This window comes from Cervus elaphus, chromosome 23 (genome assembly GCF_910594005.1).
Source record: "Cervus elaphus chromosome 23, mCerEla1.1, whole genome shotgun sequence".
Taxonomy (NCBI): domain Eukaryota; kingdom Metazoa; phylum Chordata; class Mammalia; order Artiodactyla; family Cervidae; genus Cervus; species Cervus elaphus.
In genome coordinates this window covers 64,613,085-64,634,003 of record NC_057837.1, presented here as the reverse complement: position 1 = coordinate 64,634,003, position 20,919 = coordinate 64,613,085, and the positions used below count along the sequence as shown (strand labels likewise).

Sequence of the window (20,919 nt, the reverse complement as noted above, 5' to 3'; positions counted from 1 at the left end):
TAATGAAACTTAAAAGCTTTTGCACAACAAAGGAAACTATAAGCAAGGTGAAAAGACAGCCCTCAGATTGGGAGAAAATAGTAGCAAATGAAGAAACAGACAAAGGATTAATCTCAAAAATATATAAGCAACTCCTGCAGCTCAATTCCAGAAAAATAAATGACCCAATCAAAAAATGGGCCAAAGATCTAAACAGACATTTCTCCAAAGAAGACATATAGATGGCTAACAAACACATGGAAAGATGCTCAACATCACTCATTATCAGAGAAATGCAAATCAAAACCACAATGAGGTACCATTACACAGCAGTCAGGATGGCTGCTATCCAAAAGTCTACAAGCAATAAATGCTGGAGAGGGTGTGGAGAAAAGGGAACCCTCTTACACTGTTGGTGGGAATGCAAACTAGTACAGCTGCTATGGAGAACAGTGTGGAGATTTCTTAAAAAACTGGAATTAGAACTGCCATATGACCCAGCAATCCCACTTCTGGGCATACACACTGAGGAAACCAGATCTGCACCCCAATGTTCATCACAACACTGTTTATAATAGCCAGGACATGGAAGCAACCTAGATGCCCATCAGCAGACGAATTGATAAGGAAGCTGTGGTACATATACACCATGGAATATTACTTAGCCATTAAAAAGAATTCATTTGAATCAGTTCTAATGAGATGGATGAAACTGGAGCCCATTATACAGAGTGAAGTAAGTCAGAAAGATCAAGACCAATACAGTATACTAACGCATATATATGGAATTTAGAAAGATGGTAACGATAACCCTATATGCAAAACAGAAAAAGAGACACAGATGTACAAAACAGACTTTTGGACTCTGTGGGAGAAGGCGAGGGTGGGATGTTTTGAGAGAACAGCATAGAAACATGTATATTATCTAAGGTGAAACAGATCACCAGCCCAAGCTGGATGCATGAGACAAGTGCTCGGGCCTGGTGCACTGGGAAGACCCAGAGGAATCGGGTGGAGAGGGAGGTGGGAGTGGGGATCGGGATGGGGAATACATGTAAATCCATGGCTGATTCATGTCAATGTATGACAAAAACCACTACAATCTTGTAAAGTAATTCGCCTCCAACTAATAAAAATAAATGAAAAAAAAAAGTATTTCTTACTGTGGGATGTATGTTTTTTGAAGTTTAAATGCCACTACTCTGGATAAACTTCACCATTTAACATTTTGTTCACCACCCAGAGCTTCCATTATAACCTTTAATCGTTATATGAAATGAAGAAAGAAAGGAAAGGAAAAAAGGATACAGGAAGAAAAACCGGGCTCCCCAAGTAAGGCAACAGGTGAGAAGACAGACAGGAGCTACTCATGTTTGGTTCACAGATGTGTAGAAACGCGTGGGGATCCTGCCAATTGTCACAATGACTACTGATTGGCACAAATGGACTTCTGGTACTCAGTTCATTGAATTCATGAATCCTAAATATCTTGTAATGCTTGGTACAATTCCACGCATATAAAGAATTATGCCATGATATAACTATATACATTATCTTCACCAGTCTGAACTGAGAATCACTGAAACCGCATCAGCAGGAACTCTCCAGCAACTCCCACATAGAGGTCCCCTCACCACCACCAACACGCACACACACATGCCTTCCTGAAGCCTTCCTATAGAAATGGAATATGTCATAACTACGACAGCATGGAATGAGCTTACAGAACCTAAAATTCTGCTCATGAGGGGCTATAACTACGCTCACTCAGCTCTCCCACTCCAGCAATCCCCAGTACCACTCCCATCCACTGAAGGAGGAGAGGAGACGACCAGCATCGAGGCAGTCTGGGTCCCTGGCCACCTCCAATAGGGTATTGCAGTCTGTACCAGGACCCCAGGACCCCAGACATGCCTCTGAAATCATAACTGCAACAGAGGAAATGGGAGTCATTGTTAACTTTCAGGTCTACTGTAGTCTGAAATCTGTTCACCTGGAGCACATAAGCCACAGTATGAACCTGTTCTTGCATGAAAATTGCAAAAATCTTTGCCTCCTCCCTCCTATTTTCACCCTCCCAGCTAAGATCTGAAGCCCCAGCTACTGATAACCCTGGCCTTTCTCAGTAAGCCCTGTCGATCATGAAGAAGGTATGCACATTCATGCCTGTTACTTTTTTTTTTTTTTTTTTTATGCCGGTTACTTTTTAAATGACAACAGATGCTCTGAAGTTACACCCGGTTTTACTGTTTGCCTCTGAAAATGAATCCACTAGGTTGCTTAGGAACAAACTTTCTGAGAATGAAGACTGTGAGCCTGTGATAGCAGAGACTATCCAGGTGTGCAGAGACAGGGACCACCTGCCCATCTCCCATGATCTCTTCCACCTATAATGACCAACAAGATCTCCTGATGCTCTCTCCTGACCTGCTTGGAGAAGTCAGGTTTTAATTCCAGTACAAAGTCACTGCTACAAAGATGAAGGATCTCAACGGGAATTCGAAAGGAACAAAGTTCTGGAATATGGGACACAGCTGGAGCACTTATATTTCCGTGAGCAGAAAGAAAAACATCTAATTGAACCCTCAAATGAAAAGAAACGCAGCAACATGTACAATTAGGATCTGAGGTTTCTGGGCACCTTCCATCTGTCTCAGCCAATTTCTGGCTTCTCATTAAGAAGAAATTCATCTGGCTTACATGAAGTCTTCTGATTTTATAAAACGTAAGGGAACACCCAGTCTACAACATCCTAAACAGGGGCTGTTACAGTAATGGCTAACTTCCCCCGGTAACTATCCTTTCCTTCTCTTCTACCCACCTCCACCCTCACTCCTGGGTCTGTGCAGGGAACACAGCCACCTGGCTGGCCTCTTGCAGTTAGGTGTGTCCATGAAACCACCTGTTCCCCCTCCTGGGGGTTAGAGCAGAACTGAGGTACAGGTTTGACTGCTTGGATGAGATAGGTGAGATTAAACCCAGTGGGATGCCAGAGCAATAAGACAGAAGGAACCCAAGTCCCCAAGTCCATAGCTAGCACCATGGCAAAAGGCCACCTACCTGGCCTGGGCTCCTGCCTATCTCTGCTTTATGTGAGAAAGAAAATTCCATTATGTTTTGCTCTTTATGTTTTCGGTCTTTCTTATAGCAGCTTGGCTCTTACCCAGATCAACACAGACCCTTGCTGAATGTGCTCTGCTCAACCACTTCTTGCCACGCCAGTGCTGGAAGCCAAGTCTCCGTGCACTAGAATGCAGGAGAAGGCAGACCCTCATTCTGTCATCTCCAGGCTCTGACATTCTACTTTACCTAACATAGGAGGGCTCCAGGACTAATGAGCACCAAAGAAACCTTGTCAGGCACTGGCCCATGGGGTCTAACGCATGTGTGGTATAGAGTTTGCACTGTTGATGACTTCATTAAAATGGCGCTCTATAGGCAGGCTCATGGGAGAACTTAAGGATTCTATCCCTGCCATATCCCTACCACCAAAGGAAAATTCACAGACCCACTGAGGAGAGGCAGTTAAGAGAGATAAGGACAAGGACCTAACGGGAGCTGGGACCTGAATTGTAGTCCTGGAAACCAAGGAAAGGGGCTGTCCCACTCAAGGCCCAACTGCCCTATTTGGTAAAGTGGAAGCACATTATAAAAGCCAATAGACCCCAATATGAGTTACATTTCTTTCTCAGAGCTTACGTGAACTTGGGTCATCTGACACATAGAATCTAACCACAGAAGGAAATTCACACTCAATTTCACTCCAAATTCTAGCCATTAAAAACCAGAAGTCCAGCTCCAAAGGGCATAAAACTTCTTCATCTGAGCAAACTATCAAGAGATATATTTACTGAGCAACCATTATGCTAGAGAGCAGGCCTACCAACAATGTCTCTTCCAGCAGCTTTCAATTTTACTTTGTTTACCAATCAAGAATGTTTAGGATGGGAGTTCCCCAGTAGCCTAATGGTTAGAATTCTGGGCTTTCACTGTTGGGGCCCAGGTTCAATCCCTGGTCAGGGAATAGAGATCCCACAACTGCACAGCAAGGCCAGAAAAAAAGAGAAAAGAATATTAGGATGAATGGATAAACAAAATATGGTATTACAAATAATGGAATATTATTTAGCCTTAAAAAGGAAGGAAATTCTGATGTAGGCTACAACATAGACAAGTCTTAAGGCTGTTATGCTAAGTGAAATAAGCCAGTCACAAAAGGACAAATACTGTTGAATCCTATTTATATGAGGTTCCCAGAGTCAAATTCATAAAGACATGAAGTAGATCGGTGATTGTCAAGGGCTGGGGGAGGGGAAGTGGAGAGCAGTTGCTTACTGGGTACAGAGTCTGCTTTACATGACACAAAGAATTCTGGAGACTGGCTGCAACAGACTGAATATACTTAACACTGCTGAACTGTACACTTAAAAATGGTTAAGATGGCAAACTTCATATTATGTGTGTGTGTGTGTGGTCAGTTGTGCCCAATTCTTTGCAACCCCATGGAGTATAGCCCATCAGGCTTCTTTGTCCATGGAATTTTCCAGGCAAGAATACTGTAGTATTCCTTCTCCAGGGATGTTCCCACCCCAGAGACTGAACCCACTTCTCTTGGACCTCCTGCACTGGCAGGCAGATTATTTACCACTTAACCACTGGAAAGCCCCTATATTATGTACCTTACCACAATTTCTAAAAAAACAAAAAACTCAGAATGGTACAACAAAACAAAAAACCAACTAAACTATAACTACACACTGCATATCTTGATTTAGTAGTGTTTGCAAGGGTATATACATGTGTCAAAACTCAACAAACAAATGTTCTGTGATGACCTAGAGAGATGGGGTGGGGGGTGGAAGGGAGGTTCAAAAGGGAGGGGACATATGTATACTTAATGCTGATTCACGGTGTCAAAGCAATTATCCTCTGATTAAAAACAAATTTTTAAAAGATGAATATTTAAAATGGGTGAGCTTAATTATATGTAAATTAAACCTAAATAGAGTTACATTAAAAAAAAATGCTTATCATGTCACTGAGAATTTTTAATACAGGTCTCAAACTCACTCTTTTCATCACCGGTTTTGTGGCTTTCCAGGTTCTCACATTCACCCTGCCCTCTGCCCATGCGAACTCAGACTCAGCCCCAGAGCGGCAGGTGCCACACTTACTGCAAGATGCTCATCTTGAGCTGCAGGCCGTGCAGAACCTCGATCACTCTCTGTACGTCGCCGAGAAGCTGGTGGGTGGCCATGATCTTCTTGGCGTTCTGGTGGGAATAGTTCTCTTCTAAAAATGCCAGGCCATGCATGTGTCCCCTGCTCAACCACTCCTTGTCATACCAGTACTTGAAGCCAGGCCTCTGACCTACAGCAGTGACAATGAGAGAGAGTTAATCCTTGGTCTGAAGGAAACCCAGACCATTTCATCATCGCACAGTTATCACACAAACTACTGCAAGGATGGACTGGTGTTTACATGTGTTCATTCATTCATCCAGTATACATTTACCTGGTACCTACTATATGCTGGGCTCTCTATAAGGTGCTGGGATAAGGTAGTGAGAAAGGTTTATTAATGTCCTGATCTCTGCAACTGGCCAGAGGCAGAGTGGGAATTTCTCATTCCCTCTCACACTTAAAACCTTCAATGACTTCCTACTATGAACAAAAGAAAACCCAAAGCCCTAACTCTGGTCTAATGAGGCCTGCAGGACCTGGCTCCTCCCTCCCCTCCTTGCCTTACCCTTTCTGGAACACATCAAGCTCCTTCTGGTTTTAGGATCTCTGCTCCAGCACCCCACCCCCACATGTCTAGAGCACTATTTCCCAAGATCTTTGCAGAACTGGCTCCCCACTGCCTCCTCAGACAGGCCCTATGTTACCTCCGAAAGTAAGACAGCCTCTTTGGTGCCTCCCAGTCATTTCCTATCCGAGGGCTTTTGCCCCATCAAAGTATTCATCCCTACCGAATATGTTTTTGTTTATATGACTTATTTTGACATCTGTTTCTGGCCCCAACCCCACTAAGAGCCAGAGTAGGAACTGTTTTGTTCATGGTTATATCCCCAGTGTCTAACAAAAGCCATCTTGAATGAATTTATCACCTGGAAAGATGCCCCAAGCCCCCTCCAACTGTCACCTACCACCTAACTGAACGAACAGTCAGGCCCCTGCTCCCTTCTCTGGATGTCCGTTTCCCACCTGTTAACAATGACAGATGAACTGAATAGCCTCAGTGGTTCTGCTCATTACAGGGATCCTTGGACTGAAAACACAACCACGTACAACTTGGCAGTTTCCGATTGCAAAAGCCCAGGGAACAGCTTCCAATCAGACTGCTGTTCACCTCTCAATAGGTATTAAAAACCGTAAAATAATCAATCCTTATCAAGGTCCTTGGACTCTTTCTGGCTTTACTAAGACACATGGTGGGGATGCACCTTCACTCTGTTAAGTAACCTTTAAAGAAGAGCTCTGTTAGGTTAAATTTCTGGCTCAAAGACACTGCAGAATCAAACACAGACAGTAAATGTGACAGCCACTGAGTGCTCAATTAGAGGAATCTACCCCCAGTCTTGGCAATTTAGTTATAAAAGTCCAGAAAGTGCTTAGGGATTGATGAAGATGCTGTATATGATTTCTTAAAAGGAAAAAGTGGAAGAAAGAGTGAGAGACAAAGTAGACAGAAGAGATTTTTAAACAAGGCCACAAAGGAGCCCTGGGGACTACGTGTGGAGCCTCAGCGGCTGTCAGAGGTGGCCTGAGCAGCAGGATTCAGAGCAGCATTACCGGTTTGACAAGACAAAGGTCAAAGACACCAGTTCTCATCTTCTATCTGTCACTAACTGAGTGATCTTATGCCAATCATGCCCCTTCTGGGCCTGATGCTTGCCTGTTAAATGTCAAGGATAAACTAAGAGGTCTCTGAGATCGTGCCCATTAGTTATATTCTATGACTCATGGACTACTCTTCTGACCATGTTCTTTCCTTGGGGTAAAGGGAAAAATAGAGGCAGATTGCTCTCTGCCTATAGACTACTCTAGCACAAGAAGACACAGTGTCACAGTAGACCTTATCAGGCCCCAGGGGGGCCTACTTGTTGGAAAAGAAAAGAACTGTGGTAGCCCTTCCTATATAACCAGCAAAATCAAGAGAGTTAGTCCCACAAGTCAGTTCTAATTCCAATTTGCTTCACGGGATTAGGAAAGTCATTTGTATCCCCAGGCATCATTTTCTTCCTCATAAGCAAAAATATAGGACTAGGAGCTCCTACCAGAGCCATCTCATTGTTACTAAAAGGAGTAACAGAAGCAGAGGCCCTCAAGCATTGTCTAGCTGTAAGGGGATCATGGGACTGGACCCAAGGGGAGAGACCTCACAGCTGATGAATGGAGACAATGTCCCCACCCCACTGACAGCAAGACAAGAACTGCACAGATTTATAAGCCATTCCTGAGATTTTTGGAAAGCGGCACTCAAGAGCCACAGGCCAGCCCTGCAGTCATGGAACAATGAAACGAACTGATCCTGAGGAACGAACTCACTCCTTTGGGTGACAGACAGGCTCTTCGCAAACACCTTTCCCGTCCCCCTCAAGGGCACATCTCCCTTCCAGGTGGCAACGATGCAGTGGAAGGCAGATGCCACCAGAGGGAGCAGAGGCCAACTTGCAACCCTCCAACAGCCCTGAGCATTCAAGGTCAGAGCCCACATCCTCATCAACTCTCAAGAAAAGGAAAAGGTGTTCGCTCTGGCAGTACATATGCTAAAACTGGAATGACAGAGAAAAGATCAGCGTGGCCCAGCATACGAAGGGACGACATGCAAGCCTGTACAGCATCCTGCAGTTCACACGGAGGGTCAGTTGCACCAGAGGAGAAAGTTACAGGGATCTGTGCGTACAGTTTATAAACAATCACTGCACCAGACACTGACAAATTTGTTAACAGGGTTGAGCTCATGTTATATGATTTTTTAACCACACACACACACACACACACACACAGATTCTAGCTCAAGGTCAGGTCTTCCGATAAGTGAACCTCTCCACTCACTCTTTCTTACTGCCAAGTTCAGGACAGCTGGCCACCAGGTGGGCTAGCAACAAGGGCGAGGAGGCCGAGTCTAGCCAACGCTGAAGAAATGAGTCTCAAGACCCCAGACCTTCAGGCTGCTGCACCGCCCGCTGTGCTAAGGAAAAGGCTACATACTGTTAAGATCCCTGACTCCAGAAATCGCTACCTGGAGGGTCTCGGCAAACATAACAGGTGTATTTCTCAGGCACATTTTCTTCCAGTAATCCCATGCAGACCCCATGCTGCCAGCACTGGCACTCTTCACACTGTTAGAATTAAAGAAGCAATAAAAAAATTAAACTCAGAAGGAATCCTCCATCCAAAAACAAGACCCAGCTGTGGGGGAGGGGCACCGGGAGGCGGGAGCGGGGGAGGGCTCTCCCCAGGGACTCACAGGGGGGAAGGCCCTCCCCAGGGACTCACAGTGGGGAGGGCTCTCCCAGGGACTCACAGGGGGGAGGGCTCTCCCAGGGACTCACAGGGGGGAGGGCTCTCCCAGGGACTCACAGGGGCGCTGAGCTGCAGCCGCCTGCACAGCTGCGCCGGTCAATACAGCAGCCCCCCCGAGCTTTTAATGTTACATTAACAAACGAAGTTAAAAATTCAGTTCCTTTCCCCACCAGCCACCTCTTAAGTGCTCAATAGTCATATGAGGTTCAAGGCTACTGTACTAGACGGCACAGATAAAGAGAATTTAGATTACACAGTACTTGGTCTCAGAAAAATGACTACTTTCGCTCCCATATCTAGAGGCTTGCACTTTTCTGATCACTTTATAAAGACAGAGGAAAAATTGTTTAAGCCCTCAGAGGAAGGTAAGAAAGACAAAAACCTGAGTTTGAATTCTGGCTCAGACATTCATTAGCTGTGTGACCTTGCAGATCAGGTCACTTCTCCAACCCAGGCTTCAGTTTCCCTATTTGCAAAACAGGATACTATTCCTATTGACCATGTGGGGCTGTCAGTGAGGAATCAATGGATCATATGTCATACCGTAAAGCTCAGCACACAGCTTTTATGTAGAAAGAGCCTATTCCTACTACAAAAGGGCAGGCTAATTCACTGCGATGCCTCCTGAAGTAACCATGTGCTGTGCATGTGCTAAGTCACTTAAGTCACGTCCGACTGTGTGACCCTATGGACTGTAGCCCGCCAGGCCCCTCTGTCTATGGAATTCTCCAGACAAGAATTCTGGAGTGGGTTGCCATGCCCTCCTCCAGGGGATCTTCCCAACCCAGGGATCAAACCTGGGTCTCCTGCATTATAGGCATATTCTTTACCACTGAGTCACCAGTGAAGCCCAACCATGTGCTAGCACTCTGCATTTCTTCTCTCTAAACCTTACCAAAGGTCACACAGCTGAGAAGAGGCAACAGTGGAGGAACACTGTTGGATCCACTGTTAATCAAACATAAGCCCAACTAACTGCAAGACTAGTTCTTTTAACCCAGGAGTCCCTAACCTCTGGGATCAAATGCCTGATTACCTGAGGTGGGGCTAATGTAATACTAGTAGAAATAAAGTGCACAGTAAATGTAATGCACTTGAATCATCATAAAACCATTCCCCACCCCAGGTCCAGGGAAAAACTGTCTTCCACAAAACCGGTCCCTGATGCCAAAAAGGTTGGGGACTGCTGTTTTAACCCCTAGGCTCCACTGCCTTCCCTGGGGAAGGAGGAAAGGAAGGAGGGGCAGGAGGCAGAGAGAGAAAAGAAAGGAGCAGAGGGTGAGAGCAGCACTGGAAGAGCTATGGCTGGCCTGAGGAGAGGAAGCCCGAGGGCTCAGGTCCAGAGGAAGGAATGGAGTGGAAAAGGACGCCCAGGGAGACACCAGGATACTTCCAGCAGTTCCAGACCAGGCCCTAAACTGTTAACTACCCAACCACATGGACAGCTCTGGAAACGGGATAGTGAGCTTCTGACATGGTTTGAGGTTGGATCACCGGCCTGGCCACAAAGAAAAGTCTGAAGCTCACAGTCTTCAGCCATCTGGAATCAGATAGGCCTCAGCATCAAAGGGCTTTTATGGACGATAATATAAGAATCAACAGGGGCAGAGCTGGAAGAGAGACTTCAGATGTGATCTAGATTCTTCCATTTCCAATGAGGAAACTAAGGCTCAGAGGGAAAGAAAAGGGTGTGAGACAACAAAGGCAGCTGGTAGCAGAAAACAGACAAATAATTAAGAATGAAAGTCTCTCTCACCAATGACTTCATGTTTTAAGAACTAGGAGACACCAAAATTGAATCAAATACAACTAAGTTGAAAATTTTAAAATAATTTTCTCACGTGGGTCGGGCTAATATACACTGTTCATTTTTTGAAAGTTTAAATTGGGGACTTAATCTGGCAGTCCAGTGGTTAAGACTCTGCACATCCAATGCAGGGAGCACAAGGTCTGATCCCTGGTCAGGGAACTAAGACCCAACATGCCATGCAGTACAGCCACAAAATTAAAATAAAAATGATTTTTAAAAAAAGTTTTTCAAAATTTTTGAGGCAGGGGCTGGGGGGGAACACTTCTGTTGTGAGGCTTGCAAGATCTTGGTCCCAGACCAAGAACCGAACCCAGGGCCCCACCCTCAGTCATTGAGAGCACTGAGTCTGAACCACTGGCCCACCAGGGCATTCCCAAAATGTTTAAATTTAGAAATAAACAGAAACAATAACAGAAAAGATAAACTATCTAAGAATAAATATAAGACTAAGAATAAAAGCATGCAAGATCTAAACAAAGAAAATTTTTGATTATTTGAAGGGCACAGAGACTTAAGTCAAGGAATAAGCTGCACTTTATTCCTTAATAGCAAGAGTCATTATCAAAAGGATGGCAGTTCTCCTTGGATTAATATATAAAAATAATGTAGTGCCAGAAAACAATAAACTAATAGCTTTGGAACTATACAGAAGCTGATTCTAATAGCCAGGAAATTCATTAAAAAAACAAAAGGGGGTACTAGCCCTACCAGATATCTTAAACATATTAAAAAAGTATAATAATTAAAATAGAATGGTACAGGCAAATACAGAGAGTGATCAATGGAAAAGAAGACAGAATCTAGAATAAGAAACAAACTACATACAGAAATACAGTAAATAAAAGTAGTTGTGCAATATGCGGCATGGTGTTGGAACAACTGGGTAGTGAGAGGCAAATAAAATATTTACATGGTTTTTAAAAAATATATGAAACTGCAAAACTACCAGAAGAAAGCAGGAGAAATTCATTTATTGAATTTTCTGTAGACTTTTATGAACTTCCAATGGGGAAACAACTCCTATTCAAATCCCAAAAGCAATTAAAGAAAAAGTTTGATATATTTGACCTCATAAAAACAAAGCATCTATAAGACAAGTCAAAAGACAGATGACCAAACAGATACAAATATTTGTAACTGTTCTCACAGCTGACACAAAAACATATCAACAAAAAGCCTATACAAGCCAGCAGGAAAATGACCAACCATCTAACAGATAAACGGATAAAGAACATGAACAGACAGCTCAAAGGAAAAAAACAAATCTTAAGTAAAAAGATATTCAAATTAACCATTAGAATAATAACAGAAAATTGTATTAATATAAATTAATGTGAAGTTAAATCAGCCTAATAATAAGCATACACATTGGTATTTCTAGATTTTGAGATTATATGTAAGTATCAACTAATTCTTCATACCTTTATGTATTCCCTGAAATTTTTAAAAATTTACTGCTTTCATCATAGAAGTGTTAGTCTCATGAAAAGCCGTTTATAGATTATAATTTTCATTTATATATGCATTTGTATGTGTGTATTTAAAAATAACAGTGGTTATTTATGGGTGAAAATAATCTGGGTCATCCTTGTTTTCTTCTTTGTAGCTCATGGAAAACACAAACTTTTTAAAAATCACAAACTTTTTAAAAGTTTATTTAAATTACAAAATAGCTACACTAGAAGATTGTTTTTATCTGAAGAGCAAAGGATAAAAAAAGTTTAATAGTACTCTGTAGTGACAAGGGCACTGGTAAGGCTGTTCTTGGTACACCACTGAGTGAAAAGTCGCTCAGTCGTGTCCAACTCTTTGCGACCCTGTGGACTACACAGTCCATGGAATTCTCCAGGCCAGAATACTGGAATGGGCAACTGTTCCCTTTCCCAGGGGATCTTCCCAACCCAGGGATCGAACCCAGGTCTCCCACACTGCAGGTGGGTTCTTTACCAGATGAGCCACCAGGGAAACCCAGGAATGCTGGAGTGGGTAGCCTATCCCTTCTCCAGCGGATCTTCCTGACCCAGGAATCAAACCAGGGTCTCCTGCATTGCAGGCGGATTCTTTACCAGCTGAGCTACCAGGGAAGCCCCTGATACACCAAGGAGGGTTTTAATAGAGTTGTTATGACAAATAACAGTATTTGTTAAAATAACAAAGGCACACAAACTTTTGCCCAGAAACTCTACTTTAAAACTCAGTTTCACTCTTACTCTGGTGTTCTTGCTCCTGCTCGAACTAAGTCTTTTGTCTTGTTCTATAGATTTGGTTAGGTAGGCTCAAGGGGGAATAAAGGTGAGTTTCTGACAATTTTTTGAGGTCTTGTGAGATAAACAAGGCCAAAAAAAAAAAAAGAACTCAGTCTCACAGGTATACTTACATAAAATTATTCATTACACTGCTATTAAGATTAGAAACAATCTAAATGTCAATCAGTAAGGGAAAGGTTAAATAAATGATGATTCGTTCATTGTGCAGCCATAAAAAAAGGCTGGGGAAGCTTTTCAAGATTTGAAAATGGAAAGGTCTTCAACTTACATATTATTAAATGAAAAAAAGATATTGAAAATACTATGTATTAAAATAACATTGTGTTTAAATTTTTAAAAAGATGGTTGTACACCAAAGTAAATGATATATTCAATGCCAGTTCACTTAATGACACATAAATTTAAAAATGGTTAGTCTGGTAAATTTAGCGATATGGATAAACCAAGAAAAACGAATATCATATATGCGGTTTTGGAGAAGACTTTTGAGAGTCCCTTGGACTGCAAGGAGATCCAACCATCCATCCTAAAGGAGCTCAGTCCTGAGTGTTCATTGGAAGGACTGATGTTGAAGCTGAAACTCCAATACTTTGGCCACCTGATGCGAAGAACTGACTCATTTGAAAAGACCCTGATGCTGGGAAAGATTGAAGGTGGGAGGAAAAGGGGACAACGGAGGATGAGATGGTTGGATGACATCACCAACTCAATGGACATGAGTTTGGATAAACTCCAAGAGTTGGTGATGGACAGGGAGGCCTAATGTGCTGCAGTCCATGGGGTCGCAAAGAGTCGGACACGACTTAGCAACTGAACTGAATGTATATATATGGAATCTAGAAAAATGGTACTGATGAACCTATTTGCAAGGCAGGAACACAGATGCAGATGTAGAGAACAAACCTGTGGACACAGGGAGGAGAGAGGGGGACGAACTGAGAGATATATTGCCATATCTACAATACCATGTGTAAAACAGATAGCTAGTGGGAACTGGCTATGTAGCACAGGAACTCAGCCCAGTGCTGTGATGACCTAGAAGGTTGGGAAGAGGGTGGATGGGATGGAGGCTTAAGAGGGAGGGGATATTTGTATACATATAGCTGATTCACATCATTGTACAACAGAAACTAATACAACATTGTAAAGCAATTATATTCCAATTAAAAAAATTTAAAAAGACAGTAAACTTTATGTTGTATATGCATCCATGCTAAATTGCTTCAGTCATGTCCAACTCTTTTTGACCCTAATGACCATAGCTTGCCAGGTCCCTCTGTCCATGGGATTCTGCAGGCAAGAATACTGGAGTGGGTTGCCATGTCCTCCTCTAGGGGATCTTCCCAACCCAGGGATCGAACCCACGTCTCTCAGGTATCCTGCATTGGTATGCAGGTTCTTTATCACTAGCGCCACCTTGGAAGTCCTATCTTATGTATATTTTATCACAAAAAGAAAGGGAAAAAATGGAGAGAACACATGTATTACTGCTTATTTTGCCACTGAGTGTTTCTGGAGTGATACACAAGAACATGACAAACACTGCCTCCAGGGAAAGCAAATAAGTTTTTTATATGGGCTTCTTATTAAAGATGCTATACAATTTTCACTGGGGTTTGGCACCTAATGTTATATATTTGTTGCTCTAGGGCAAAGGTCAACAGACTATAGCCCACAGGCCAAATTCAGCTTAAGTCCTATTTTGGTAAATTAAGTATTATACGAACATAACCATACTCATTGATTTTTTGGTACTACTTCTGGCTGCTTGGGGCAGAGCTGTGTAGTTGTGACAGAAACCAAATGACCAAAGCCTAAAATATTTATTATCTGGTCCTTTAAGAAAAAGTTTGCCAAACCTGCCCTAGAGCAATTAAAATAAATTCAAATATTAAGTGAGTTTCTTTTTTTTTTTTTTAAGTGAGTTTCTTGATGTTCATTTTTTATGTGGTACCCAGATTTCTCAAACATTCATGATTATTAAATAGGATTTTAACCTTCCAGTGATTTAAATTAGCACTGGTAAATAAAATAAAATAATAATATACATGAGCAATACTGATACCAAATAATGAAATGAACAAAGAAAACTATTTCTCTATAGTAATCTTCTACAGAACAAATTCTAAATGTGTTCCATGACTATGCAAATTATCAATGTAAGTTAAAATTTTAAGGGAAAAAATGACTTGAACTTTCCTAGACAATGAATATATTTAAAATTAGATGAATACATTTTAAAGGTTTAAACTGTACTTGTTCCTGCTGCTGCGGTTGCTTTTAGTCATTAAGTTGTGTCTGACTCTTTGCTACCCCATGGACTGCAGCCAGCCAGGCTCCACGTCCATGGGATTTTCCAGACAAGAATACTGGAGTGGGTTCCCATTTCCTTCTCCAGGGCATCTTTCCAACCCCGAAATTGAACCCATATCCCCTGCTTGGCAGGCAGATTCTTTACCACTGAGCCACCTGGGAAGTCCCATTTGTTCCTATTAGCTTCCTTTAAATTTATGCCTTTTGCTGAAATTACTGAGTAGAAAAGGTACACTGCTCATGATGACAGATAAAGTCAGGAACTGCCCCTTTATAACACAAAGCCAGCTGGCAGCAAATGAACACCAAGTATTCTACAGCAAAACCCACAGTGTTCTGAAGTGAGCTCATCACCACCACAATGCCAGAAAGAAAGTCACAGGGCTGAGCTGAGCTGGGGGGAAGGCCATGTGGAGTCTAGGAAGCACAAAATGGACTCAGCCAGCCATGTAAAAGCTGGTGTGGCCTCAATTTTCCAAACTTAGTCTCATAGCACAAAAATGGTACTTCAAGCTCTATCCCCCCAAACACCCCATGATCCTTGCCACTTACAGAAAAGTCAATGGAGAAAGTACCATGGTGGATCAGAACTGCATCTCCTACACTGATGTGCCAGAAGAGCCTTGCCAGGAAAGGCCTTCATTACTCAACCACTAATGATTTCTGTGGACATATGAGGATCCAATCAGGCTTCCAACACCCAGAACTGAGCACATGCCCAGAGAGACAGGATAAAAACTAACGATCTTCAACATACTTTTAAAATCAAACTTAACAAAAAAACAGAACTACTTAAAAAAAAGGAGAAGGGGGTGTTTCATGTTACATAAGTTTTTGAATTATATTCCACTGAGCTTCAGAGATTCTACACACAGGTGTGTTTTATAAAATGGGACTATTTCAAAAGAAAAAATAAAACAAAAAAATGCACATTCCAAGCTTAATGTTAAGACAACATATGTTAAGAGCCCATAACAGTACACATAATTCTGTACTGCTGGGCTAACTAAGTATTATGCTGTCCTTAAAACAAAGCTTTTCTTTCTGTCTCTGATTAATCAAAGTGACTACAAAGCATGCTGTTTAGGAAAAGTCACCCACGCAATGGCCATGTTCATTAGGCTTGTCTCACAAAAAGAAGAAAACAACAGAGACACTGAAATGCTCTAAGTCAGCAACCAGCACACCACCCTGAATGCATATTAGACCTCACCGAAAGAGGCCATTTCTGAACTTCAAAGTAAAAATTATTCATTCTGAGCTTTCAAAACTACTGCTTTTACCTGTTATACATTTTGGGGTTCTGTGAAAGAGTCTACATTGGCAAGCAGTTCCGATGCTGAAAAAGTCTGAGAACGACTGACCTAATGTATGGTAGTGGTTTAGTCACCAAGTTATGTCCAACTTCTTGTGACCCATGGACTGTAGCCCACCAGGCTCCTTTGTCCATGGGATATTCCAGGCAAGAATACTGGAGTTGGTTGCCATTTCCTTCTCCAGGGGATCTTCCTGACCCAGGGACCAAACCCGGGTCTCTTGTATTACAGCAGATTCTTTACTGACTGAGCCACCAGGGAAGCCTGACCTAATGCACACTAAAGATCATAAATATCAGGAGCTACTGGAGAACCATTCACGTACCTTGAATTCCCAGAGGCCATGAAGGCTATTCAAAGAGAAAGAAACTCCTAAAATAATTCTAACCAAAGTACACATGACTTATGTAAAAAACTCAGGTTCCCTGAATACCCAGGGTATTTATGACAGTCCAGGGAGTCAATCAGGCAAAAGTCACCTCCAGCAGGACTGTGATTAAGAGCAAGAGAAAGGCAGAGGCAAGCAGGTGCTAGCCAGTGAACGGTCTCCCAGAGCAGGCAAGGAACTCCCCCCACATTCACCTCCCCCAGGAGACACATCCCAGAAATGGAGATGACAACTACAAATGCCAGGGAAATAAAGAGTAAGAAACAGACAACCTCTAAAACTGGCCACCATTTCATTAGATCATAAAGAAAATCTGCCTTAGAGAGAAGATACAGGTCCATAGGAAGATCAAACTGCCCCTCCAGAGAGTTGGGTCCCTACTGTTCAACTCCTCACTGTGTGACCACAGGCAAGGCCCTTCCCATTGGTGAGTCCAGCTGGCCTAAGCAGAGCATGAGAGATTTACACTCAATGATCCCTCAAGTCCTCTCTTATTCTATTAATAGGTTATTTATACCAGCCTGAGATGCTGAGAAAGCTGAATGAGTCAACAAAGTTCAACCTGGTGCTGAGAGTACCGCCCCTACCTGGGGCTTCTGACCTGATTTGTGATTTTTGCTGGTCTCAAATAGTAGTCCTTCAAAATTCCCACCAAGGACCAGTTTGTGTTTCTTTGGACCTGTGGCTCCTAGAAGCTCCACCTACCTGAATCATGAAGTCATTTTCCTCCTGAATCTCACAGATGCAGCGGACCACTTCAAAGTCATAACGGTCATCCCCATCAAGTTCCTCGTCTGGGTTAGTGGTCACATCGACGTCTTGGCCATACTCCTCATCGCTCCAAAGAAAGCTCTCAGAAGAGGACTCACTCAGATTATCCTCTTCTACGAGGAAAGGGAAAACAACAGTCACAAAATAAAAAAATAATCAACCCTAGATCACCAAGACCTGTAAAAAAAATGACCTTACAGATCCTCTCCTCTGTGAACTTTCACAGAGCTGGGAAATATGAACTCCAATTGGTCCCTCGGGCCTGTCATCTACTAACAGCCCAAACGATATCTGCCACATGGCAATAAACTGAGCTCCCTTTCCTCATTTTCCTGACACTGAAGCCCGAGGTAAGTAGCTGCTCAAGGTCACAGAGCTCAGTGGCAGAGGAATTGCAACTCCCCATGAACCATACAGATCATCATCCTTAATGACACAAACGTATTCCTCAACCTCACCCCAGCCAGCCAGGACCTGGTTTACAGCAAAGTCTGTAACCACAGTCACCTTCAAAACTCTGTAAACCTTGGAGAATGAGGAAGGGGAAGATTCCAGGGACAGTCAGAACTAGAATATCTAGTCTGGGGTGCCTGATTAGTGATAATTACAGCTAACATTTACTGATCACTTATTCTGTACCACTGTTGTAAGTACTTTACATATACTTATTAACTACTTTTAAACTCATGATCACCTTATAATTGCTAAAGATGGGGAAGCTTCAAGGTTGACTCAGATTTCCCCAAGCAACCAGGTTATATGCAGAGGCCACCAATAAGAAATGAAGGAACAGGGAGGTAGGTGTGCAAGGGAAAGAGGAATAATGAAATTGGTTATAGACACACTGGCTGAGGGGTACCTATGAGACGTTCTACTAAGACCAAAGTTGGAGAGAAGGGAAATTCAGGAAAGGTATAGCTAATGGCCTATTTTATTTGATGTGTTTTTTTTTCAGCTGTTAACTCTTTTGCAACACCATGGACTGTAGCCTACCAGGCTCCTCTGTCCATGGGATTTTCCAGGCAAGAATACTGGAGTGAGTTGCCATTTTCTTCTCCATTTATTTGAGGTACTTTTTATTTAAAAGATCTAACAATTACTTGCAGAAGGCCTGAGAGTAGACTACAATATCAACATAAATCTAGCGTTCTCAGACTATAGTGTTGTACAAATGGTCAAGCCAGCAGACAGCCTCCTTACCAGACACTTTCACTTTCCCTTTGTGGTTTCCAGACTCTGAGCCTTGGATCTGTGGGCTCATATGGACACCAGGCTTGTGTGAGGAACCACACTTGGTAACAGCAAATGCCTTAGGTGGAGAAGGTTCCTGGGAAGTGTCACTGACCTCCTCACTGCAAGGGCATTCTGGAAGAACAAGATCAAGAAGAAATTAGCACCCCTAGACATCACCAGGGCATTCCAGAATCAACACCGTCCAACCAACAGCTCTGCTGGTCAAACAGCTCAAATGCTCAGGAGGAATTCAGCTACAAGAGAGTATAGGTTAATACTTACAGTTACCTCTAAGAACCTCAAAACCAAAGCCTTCCTCCTCACCACCACCCTTCTCCCTCCTTTTCTGAGAAGATTGTTTCTTTAAGCCAGAAGATGGTTTGAGAATAAAATGTGGCATTCCTTTAGCTCCCGAGACTGGAGCACTGATTTTCTTAAAAATAGGCATTTCTGTTGGAGCTAGGCACATACTTTTAAAGAGATATATCCTTTCTTAAAAGGGTTCAGAAATGTACATTTAAGAGTTGTGTGTGCACACAATTAAGAGAACAAACTTACGGTTGCCAGGGGGAAGGAATGGAGGATACATTAGGGAGTTTGGGATGGACATGTATACAGTGCTATATTTAAGATGGGTAAGAAAGTCCAACTGTGTAGCACAGGGAACTCTTCATGTCATGTGGCAGCCTGGATGAGAAGGGAGTATAGGGGAGAATAGATACATGTATATGGCTTAGTCCCTTCACTGTTCACCTGAAACCATCACAACATTGTTAATCGGCTATACACCAAAACAAAATTAAAAGTTTACAAATAAATACAATAAAAACCAGAAAAGAGTTGTGTATGCAAACAAATACAGTTATTCACCTGCATATCCTCTCCTACAACGATGCTTTCACTGTGATAGGGCAATGCTGGCCAACACAGTATGAGGGAGGGCTTTCTAAACACCAATGCGGCCTTGAAGCACCATAAGTGGGCTCTTCCCCTGTCACTGCCCATGCTAGGCTGAGCCCACAAGCTCCATTAAAGGCTTGCTGACCCTTCCTCTCCTCAGAGGCAGGACTATGAAGAAGCAACCCCTCCTTACCTGTAAGGAAACCCAAGTGAAATGCCCCAGGGAAAATTTACCAGGTTTGGTTTTCTTTTTCTTTTTCTTTTTCCTCTTTGGTTTCACCCTCACAAACTCTTTGAATTTCTTCTCTTTATTCTTCTCCTTGTCTTTTGCAGCTAGAATTAAATAGAAGCGTGTAAGTGTTGGAATTCTAACATTCTGTTTTCAATGCCGGGATATTTATGCTTAAGTAACTAAGAACTAAAATGGACAGAAGAACAGAGTTCCTGATTGGGTACTACCTGGGAGGTCATCTTCCATCTCCCTCAGCACCCTGCAGCCCCTTCTCTAAAGCCCCTTCTAAGTCTTTAGACTAGAGGCTGGCAAACCCTGGCCCACTGCTTGTTATTGGAAATAAGTTTTATTGAAATACACTGTGCTCATTTATTAAATGTTGACCGCGGCTGCTGCCACGTTTCAATGACAGATGTGAGGAGTAAAAATAGAGATCTTCTGGCCCTCAAAGCTGAAAATACTTATTGTCTGGTCTTTTACAGAAAAAGTTTGCCAACCTTACTTAGATCACTATTCCTGAACACTGGCTACATTTTGCAATCATCAAGGAAGATTTCAGAAAGTGAATGCCCAGGTTCTACACACAAAGATTCTGATTTAACTGGTTTGAATCCTGAATGTCAGAATTTTGTTTGCTTGATGACGATGATGAGTCTTTTTTTTTTAAATAATTGAAGTACAATTCACACCATGTAAAAATATCCATTTAAAAAGGAACAATTCACAACTTCCAAAAGCCACAACTCTTTTCACAGTAAAGCTTCTGAAGTTATCAACACTTCCTGCCAAACTTCTCAATTCAGTTTTTTTAATTCCCACCTTAAAAGCTTCCCATCTACCACTCAACTGAAGCTGCAGTTTTCAAGTTATTAATAGCTTCACCATTGCAAAACTCCAGTTGTTTCTTCTTTCTTATCAAATAAATCTGTATCATTTCAAGTAACTGCTCATGCTTTACTTTTTCAATGTTAAGACATGTTTAAACATACACATATCCTCTGACCCAGCCATCCCACTCCTAAGAGAAAGGATAACTGATGTCCACACTAAGACTTGTACATGGATGCCCACAGCTTTAGTTGTAATCTCCCAAGCTGAAAACTGCCCAAATGTCCATTACCAGGTGAATGGACAAATAATTTGTGGTGTATTTATACAGTGAAATACTTTCAACAATAA

General features: G+C 42.4%; 1 protein-coding gene across 7 annotated transcripts in view; it reads right to left on the bottom strand.

Annotated features, from left to right (window-relative positions):
* PHF20 (PHD finger protein 20) overlaps nucleotides 1-20,919 on the bottom strand; it is a 135,891-nt gene that overhangs the window by 12,633 nt on the left and 102,339 nt on the right. For all 7 annotated transcript variants that reach the window (XM_043884386.1, XM_043884389.1, XM_043884391.1 and 4 more), the window contains 5 exons: nucleotides 19,743-19,841; nucleotides 18,576-18,740; nucleotides 17,310-17,488; nucleotides 8,227-8,326; nucleotides 5,154-5,349 (listed from right to left, as the gene is read on the bottom strand). In XM_043884386.1, the coding sequence (XP_043740321.1) occupies nucleotides 5,154-5,349; nucleotides 8,227-8,326; nucleotides 17,310-17,488; nucleotides 18,576-18,740; nucleotides 19,743-19,841 (739 nt within the window). The remainder of the gene's footprint in view (nucleotides 1-5,153; nucleotides 5,350-8,226; nucleotides 8,327-17,309; nucleotides 17,489-18,575; nucleotides 18,741-19,742; nucleotides 19,842-20,919) is intronic.